Below are 8,414 nucleotides of genomic sequence, written 5' to 3' on the forward strand. Positions count from 1 at the left end.
ATCTTCTAGTAGCGTGGAATGGCAGACGGTGTCAAACGCCTTTGACAAGTCCAACGCTACTAGAATCGTTCTCTCACAAGGACGGTTTCGGTTAAGGCCACGAGTTATCTGAGTGTTTATGGCGTTAAGTGCTGTTATTGTACTGTGCACTTTACGGAAACCATGCTGATGCTTCGCTGGGGTCAAGTGGTTTGTGAAGTACGGGAGTAGCAAGGCCTCGAGTGTCTTCGCTACCGGGGAAAGAGTGTTATCGGACGATAACGCAGGTTTCCCCGGTTTGAGCAGTGGGACCACTCTCCCCACCTTCCAGATGTCTGGGATGATGAGAGTGGCCATTGACAAGTTGAGGACCTCCGTTAGGTACGCTACCCTCGCAGGACCCAAATTTTTCAGCATCAGCATGCATATTCCGTCGGGACCCATGGCTTTGGAGGCTTTCGCCTTCCCGATGGCCACCTGAACTTCACCGCAAGTGAAAGCAAGGGGGGCACAAGTTGTTGGCAGTTTGTCCAGCCTTCTGGTCACTCGACGCTTGGCTTTGTCCACCGGAGGATGCAGTATGAACTGCCGGCTAAAATAGCTCGCGCATCGCTCCGGGTCCGACGAAGCATGGTCGCCGAAAGAAATTTCGACTCTGTCGTCGTGCTTCGTCGGATTGGACAGTGACCTCACGGTTGACCAAAGCTTACTCACACCAGAGGCGAAGTTACAGGTCTTCAGATGTTCCTCCCACTTCTTCCGCTTATGTACGTTTACTAGTTGCCGAATCTCCGCGTTGAGATCCCTAATACGGGGATCTTCGTGATCGGCCTGACGAAGGCTGTCGCGCTCATCGGCTAGAACAGCCGCTTCGGCAGGGAAGTTTGGACGTGGGTCCGTTATACATCCTGCCGGTATGAAGCGAGCTGCAGCAGCAGTGACAGCCCTGCGGAACTTACGTTCACCGAGATGGACGTCGGTTGGTGTGGGAAGCGCAGTGAAGGTGTTTTCAGTAAACTCCGCGTAACCTTTCCAATCAGCTTTAGAGAAGTTGATATAGGTCCGGTGTTTAGCGGAGGCAAAGTCGGTTGGTTTATCTATCGAGATGACTATGGGTAGATGGTCTGATGCTAAAGTCAGCATAGGTCGCATGTTATGCTGTTTATCAGACCAGCGCTGACTATGGTGATGTCTGGCGAGCTGCTGCAGTTACCCATAATTCTGGTGGGTGCGTCGTCGTTCATTGTGCAGAATGTCGAATCGTCTATCTGCTCAGCCAATTCTGTTCCCCTACGATCGTTTGACAGGCTTGAATGCCAAAGATCGTGATGCGCATTAAAATCACCTATATCAGGGTGATATCCTGCCGGGCAGCAGGTGACAGGGGGTATGTATATGTTAAATATTTCGAGCTCGACATCGCCTGACCGGATAGCAATGCCCTGACATTCTAGGGTGGTATCCCTGCGGTCGATGTCTGCTTCGATAAGACGATACTGTGTGGTGCGTGATAAACGCTAAGCCACCACCATTATCTCGCTCGCGATCTCGACGGTGCACGTTGTACCCGGCACAATACAAAAATGTTGAATTGCTGTGCAACTTCGTCTCTTGGACCGCAGCTATCAATATACCATGCCGACACATAAAGACGGTTATCTCCTCAATCTTGCTCTGTAGCCCGTTACAGTTAAATTGAAGGAGCTTCATGTGGTTCGGGAGACGTGTTGTGATGTGGGGTGTAAGGGATGTGTGTGTTCTTACTGCCGTTGGCTGTGTGCGCTGCTGTGATGGTTGCCGCCCTGTGGTGGTGGCGGGAGGCGTCGCAGTTGGGGTCTGCGACCGAGCAGCGCAACACGGGCCTTCGAAGTTCCTCGTCCAGTCTCGCATGGTACGCAGACCTGAGCATGCCCTAAAGTGGCACCAGCCAAGGCAGGTGTTGCACTTGACTGATGTGACATTACGGAATATCCTGGTCTGACATACCGTGCAGATTGTAGGAGGAACCAGGAGTTGTTGGCGGCGGCGTCTGGGTGGTGGTGCGGCTGTGTGTGTTCTTTGGTCTGTCGTGGCTGTGGTATGGTCTGTGGTGTTATTATGTTGTTATGCTGTGGTGACTGTGTGAGGCTGCTCTGGTGGACTGAGGTTTGCCGTGGAGGCTGCTCTGTTTGAGCAGCAGGGGGCCACATACTACGTGGTCCACTGCCGATGTGTCCGTAGTCCTGAGCAGACTCTGAGGTGACACCACCCCTCGCAAGCATTGCACTTGACAGAGGTGGAGTTATGGTATAGTCGTCTCTGGCATACACAGCAGGTGTAGGTTTCTGGCCCTGGGTTTGACTCGATGCCAGCCCTGAGTAGGAGAAAACGTAGCGAATGTAGCCCTATGGACGAACAACTTCTGAGATACTTCGCCGACCTAAACGGGGTAAACATTCACACGACAGCCGGTTCTACGTACCGGAATGACTCGGGTTTTACCCGACCAAGGGCTGTTGTTTCGGCGATCTAACCCCGTTTAGGTCGTAGGAAAAGTAAGTGTTAGAGCGCGGTTACCCACGAACGTGTACGCAGGGTACCGTAGAAGTGCGTAGAAACATATCAAATTTGCTGTTGATAGAGAGAGAGAGAGATATAACAACGTCATGGTCATGCGGTGGCAGGGTTGCGTGCTTTTAAATCCTTATTGATTTAAAATCCGCTATCAATTAAGAAATATATTTGATTTGTGATTTGGTTTGTTGACCAAATAAAAAATAAAATTTATTTGTGATTCGATTTGTCAACAAAATAAGATATACAAATTTTTTATTTGATTTGTAAATAATACTTTTGTGATGCAACGCAAATAAGATATTCAATTATCTTCCAACTTCCAGTTCAACGAAAATCTTCGTGATTTTTGGGACTGATTCGGGTTTTCGAGACTTCTTGAGGATTTTCGGAATCCTCGGGAGTACTTCGAGGTTTTCGGACTGTTTCGGTATTTTTTGAGTATTTCGGGATTTTCGAGACTACTTTGGGATCCGCGGAACCAATTTGGAATTTTCGAGACTTCGTCGGGATTTTCGGAATCTTCGGGACTACTTCGGGATTTTCGAGACTACTTTGGGATCCTCGGGACCAATCCGGGATTTTCGAGACTTCTTCGGGATTATCGGAACATTCGGCAATACTTCGGGACTTTTGGACTGTTTCGGGATTTTCGAGACTACTTTGGGATTTTCGGATCCTCGGGACTAATCCATGATTTTCCAGACTTTGTGATTATCGGAATCTTCGGGACCACTTCGGGATTTTTGAACTATTTCGAGATTTTTGGACTATTGAAATGAATTAATCTTGTTGTTAATGCTAAGTAGAAGAAAGGTAATTTAATTACTTTTCTGTTTGTTACAAATTCTTTCAAAAAAATTAACTTTTTTTACAATAATTTCTATGTTTTGTGAACGGCCTTGTGAGAGTGCAGAATACATGTACGTAGTTCACAAAGTTGTAAGCCAAGGCTTTTTTTTGGGTAAATGGTTGAAAATTCTTGTTGTTAATGCTAATTACAGTAAAGGTAGTCCTATTATTTTTCTTCTAGATATAAATTGTTTTAAATAAATTCACTTTTGTTATAAAAATNTTTTTTTTTGTAAATGGTTAAAAATTCTTGTTGTTAATGCTAAGTAGAAGAAAGGTAATTTAATTACTTTTCTGTTTGTTACAAATTCTTTCAAAAAAATTAACTTTTTTTACAAAAATTTCTATGTTTTGTGAACGGCCTTGTGAGAGTGCAGAATACATGTACGTAGTTCACAAAGTTGTAAGCCAAGGCTTTTTTTTGGGTAAATGGTTGAAAATTCTTGTTGTTAATGCTAATTACAGTAAAGGTAGTCCTATTATTTTTCTTCTAGATATAAATTGTTTTAAATAAATTCACTTTTGTTATAAAAATTTTAAAGTTTTGTGTACTGCCATATGCGAGTGTTAAATACAAAGTTGTTAGCCAAGACTTGTTTAACACAAAATTTTTGAGAATCATGAATGGTTACACATATTAAAATAAAGGAAATTTAATTACCTTTCAGTTGGTCATAAATTCTTTTAAAAAAAGAAACTTTTTTTGTAAAAATTTTGAAGTTTTGTATACTGCATACAATGGTACCCGCAAGGGATGAGTCGAGACTAATTGATCTCCATTAGTACCCGTATGAGACTAGTTGCGACTAATTAATGCCCAACTGTACCCGATAGAGAGTAATCTCGGAGATTACTCTGAATCGGGTACAATTGGGCATTAATTAGTCGCAACTAGTCTCATACGGGTACTAATGGGGATCAATTAGTCTCGACTCATCCCTTACGGGTATAATTGGAGATCAATTAGTCCCCGACTCATCTCTAACGGGTACTATTAACGATTTAATGATATGTATGCACTTAGTCAATGAAATTTCATGTGCGTCGTTGGCACATAGAGAGAGTATTCGCTTAACAAACCTGAGCACCTCGGTTCGAATCGCGGCTGGCGCAAATTTTAATTTAAATTTTTTTAAAGTGACTAGTCGCTATTTGTACCCGTTCGGGTATAAAGGGGAACAATTAGTCTCTTTATAGGACATGCTCGAACAAAAGCGAACAGTTCATTCCATATAAAGAGATCAAAAGTGGTATTAGTCGCATGTTCCTTTGCGATTTCTCCCGGAGTCATCCCGGATTAGTCGCATTTTTTGCTGGGTTTGCTTCCACTTATTACGCCCAGTTATATTTTTCAGTTCTATAATAACCCACAAATTAAGACACTTAAAAATAAAAGTCCCTGCCGAAGTGTTTTTGCCCAAGGGAAATTTTAGCAGTTGATGCATAACCCACAACGGAAAACACAAAAAGATCGCACCGGGTGACTTGCCACGGTGAGAAACAATCTTTGCTTGAGAGATGAGTGTTCAGTGGTAAACACTATACGAGACACTTGGTGACGGTTATTTTCGATCTCTGCTTGAGATACACTAGCAATCAAAAGTGAGTGATTGGTGTTTTTTTTTAATATTTGCAATGTTTTTCTAGTTAAATTTTTTTATTTTTTTTATAAAAATATGGTTCAGGCTTTAATTAAAACCACATGAAGTCAAACTTTCAAATCTTGTACAGAACTTAGAAAAATTCAACGAATTTTCTTCAAAATTTAACCCTTTTAGTCTGCGCAGATTTTTGAGTACGCAGATAGATCGGTTTTTTAATTCTAGTGAAACAATATCAAGTTTGAAGCGGCTAAAAAATCGCGTTAATTTTTAATGAATTTTTTTCCGACGGATTTTGCGGTTTTATGCATATAACAAGTGCAATTTGTAAAATATAGCGTTAATTTTGTTTGCAAACGGCGATGCGAATTTTATTTCTTTATTCAAAGAACGTAAATCTATATGTTTCGGTGATCTAACCCCGTTTAGGTTGGCGAAATCCTTCAAACGTTGTTCGCATCCGTCGTACGTGGCCCCATGCTACGTAAACCGGACCACCTCCACGGCACACCAACACCAACACATAAACACATCAACCTAACCCATGATGCAATAATACAGGTGTTATCAGTTGGCAACTTCTCGCTCTAATAGGGAATTTACATGAGGCGATTTTTCAGACGATTTTTAGTTGAAAACAACAATCGCCTGGTGTAAACGGCCTTTCGACTAATCGCTTTCAAAAAAGTTGGTCGCCAGCCAACATTGAGCCCGTTCAACTTTTTTTACGTGCAACCCTGTGTGGGTTTGTTCCCTTACGCGCAGATTTGCATTTAAACATGATTTTGGTCGAAAAGTACAGGAACACAACTTTAAATACACAAAACCATTTCTTTTCAAGTGTGATTATTAAAAAATGAATAAAATTGACATAATAAAGTTTTTGGAGTGCTACGAGCAGCACCCATGTTTGTGGGATCCCCGGAACAAGCTGTACAGAAACCACTCGTTTCGGACAGCTGCACTAAATGCGATGATTTCAGAATTGCAGCTGCATCTTTCTATTAGTGAGCTGAAAACAAAAATAAAAAGTGTGCGAATCATGTACTCTAGGGAGGCAGCCAAAATAGCGTCCTCGAAGAAGAGTGGTGCTGGTACCGATGACGTGTACATACCGAAGGTGTCTTGGTTTCAGGTGGCGGAACGGTTTTTAAAACCTGTAGGCGAAGGAAGGGCCACGGAAACCAACATGGTAACGGTTTTTTGTATTTTAATAAAATCTAAAAACTAAAGTTGGTTTTTCAAAACAACATTTTAATGTGAAAAAATATATAGTATTTGTACATAAAAAAAAATTGTTCAAGGGACCATTTTGTCCTGCCAAGCAACTGCTCCAGAGCCGACAAAATAATTTGCGAACTTGTCGCGCAGCTCCTTTGCATTTTTGGTGTAGTTATTCGAACAAAGTTGCGTGTTCACTTCTAGTAAGGCACCTGATGGAATGCGCCTCCAACTTCCTTGGCGAATTGTTCCAGTGGTTGTGTCTTCTTCATCGACTAAACCAGCTGCACTCATATTACTTGTTCGAAGCCAGTTATGAAGAACGCATGCCGTTTTTATAATGGAGTCCGTTTTATCTAGTGACACCGATATGGGCTTTCGAAATATCCTGAAGCGAGACGCCATTATGCCAACGCGTTTTCCACAATACGCCTAGCTCGCGACAGTCTATAATGAAAAATTTTCTCCTTGCGAGAAAGTGCGTCATGCCTGGAATAAGGCTTCAAAATTCTGGTTGTTAAAGGGAAGGCATCATCACCAATAAAAACCCCTTTATTTGGTAAACCCAACTCATCTTCTTGAAGCGATTTACAAAATTTAGATTTTTTAAAAATGCTTGCATCATTCATACGGCCATTTGTACCGACATCTATGTACAAAAAGCGGTAATGTGCATCGACGATGGCAAATAACACAACGCTGTAAGTGCCTTTGTAGTTGTAAAAATCCCATGATCCATGCGGTGGATTCTCAATCACTACGTGCTTCCCGTCGAGAGCGCCGCAACAGAAGGGGAACTGCCAGTTATTTTTAAAATCTTGTTGTACTTTTGACCATTGTTCTATTGTACTAGGAACCTTAAATTAAAACATTATATTATTATATTTAAATTTTTAATTTTTTTATTGTAGGTGGAAAGCAGAGAAAGTGAGGCAGGATTTTTTGATGATCACCCATCAGGATCACAAGTGAGAAGGCCTAAAAAGGTCACACCTGTTAAGTCCAAATCGCAGGATATGGAGCCCATTTTGCAGGCGGTAAATAAATTGGAGAACATATCTCACTCCAAAATGCCTGATGAGTTTGAGGTATTTGGAAGCCATATAGCAAATCAGTCCACAAATATATTAAGTTATTATTTTTTACATAAAGCATAGACCTTTGTCTACAAGTGTGAGTAAAATCTTTTTGATTCGGGTCACGCGTTTGGGCCCAGCAAACAGAAATCGTTGTACAAGTAACTAACCCGTACCCGTAGATTTACCTGGATATATTCTTCCAAAACTTCATATATCGCATCCAGAACGTCCTTCAGTAGCACACATATAGAGCTCCTGGATACCCTAAAAGCCTCAGAGAGGCTCAAATAATTGTCGCCTGTAGCCAAGAACTTTAAGGCCATTAACAATTTAATTCTTGGCGTTAGAGCCTCACGCATAATAGTGTCCTGCTTTTGAATTAGTGGGGCCACTTTTTCCAATAAAAAGTCAAATTGTTGAGTTGTCATGCGTAAGCATAATTTGAAAAAATCCGCATCTTCGTGCTCCAATTCCCTATACAAATTGCTAGATGCACCTAGGGCTTCACGGCGGCCGATCCATTTGCGTTTCTTTCTTTTGCATTTTCTTTTTAGGTTCGTAAGCAACTCTTTTATTATTGCTGCGCTCACTATTTCTATGCCAATTTGCAAAATTTCGGGATTTAAATTCATCTCAAAAATCAAAACAAACAATTTGCGTTCAACTAAAATCGCCTCATGTAAATAGGGATTTTTTTTTTTGCTTAGAGATACCAGATGGCATCAAAATAGAAGAAATGGCAAGTCTTCTTTTAGAGACCCATGAAGATGCCAGGTTATACTGATAATTTGAGAATTCTTGTCGTATTTATAGTGAGCGGTTTTCCTTCTTGAAACTCCAACACGCTGAAATCCCGCGAAGAGCAAGGTCGGAGACTCACTTACTTATAAACTAAATATACTAAGAGATTAGAAAACCAAAAACAATACTGTGGCGAATACTGCGGCAACACAAAGCGAACAACGAGAAATAGGCAGAATGTTCGAAGAATGACGTAGAATGTTCCACAAAGAGAAACGTCAAGTTGGATGAACACTGCGAACAGCGAGAGAAAGAGAATGAGCGATAAACTTCAGAATGTTCTAGAGTTGCCATAAGTGCCAGCGCAGGTATATAAGGGCGCCGCCAC

General features: G+C 41.8%; 2 protein-coding genes across 2 annotated transcripts; one reads left to right on the top strand and one right to left on the bottom strand.

Moving 5' to 3' along the window:
• Positions 1-5,637: 5,637 nt before the first annotated feature.
• LOC108366408 (uncharacterized) lies at positions 5,638-7,475 on the top strand. The gene is made up of 2 exons (XM_017620814.1): positions 5,638-6,177; positions 7,118-7,475. Exons 1-2 carry the CDS (start codon positions 5,842-5,844, stop codon positions 7,361-7,363), a joined length of 582 nt encoding a protein of 193 aa, XP_017476303.1. The 5' UTR covers positions 5,638-5,841; the 3' UTR covers positions 7,364-7,475.
• Positions 6,301-7,960, bottom strand: LOC108366407 (uncharacterized). The gene is made up of 2 exons (XM_017620812.1): positions 7,471-7,960; positions 6,301-7,063 (listed from the first exon to the last, which is right to left on the bottom strand). Exons 1-2 carry the CDS (start codon positions 7,915-7,917, stop codon positions 6,611-6,613), a joined length of 900 nt encoding a protein of 299 aa, XP_017476301.1. The 5' UTR covers positions 7,918-7,960; the 3' UTR covers positions 6,301-6,610.
• Positions 7,961-8,414: the final 454 nt, after the last annotated feature.

This window comes from Rhagoletis zephyria, unplaced genomic scaffold, assembly GCF_001687245.7.
Source record: "Rhagoletis zephyria isolate East Lansing unplaced genomic scaffold, Rhagoletis_zephyria_1.1 Rzeph_scaffold_02258, whole genome shotgun sequence".
NCBI classification, from domain to species: Eukaryota; Metazoa; Arthropoda; class Insecta; order Diptera; family Tephritidae; genus Rhagoletis; species Rhagoletis zephyria.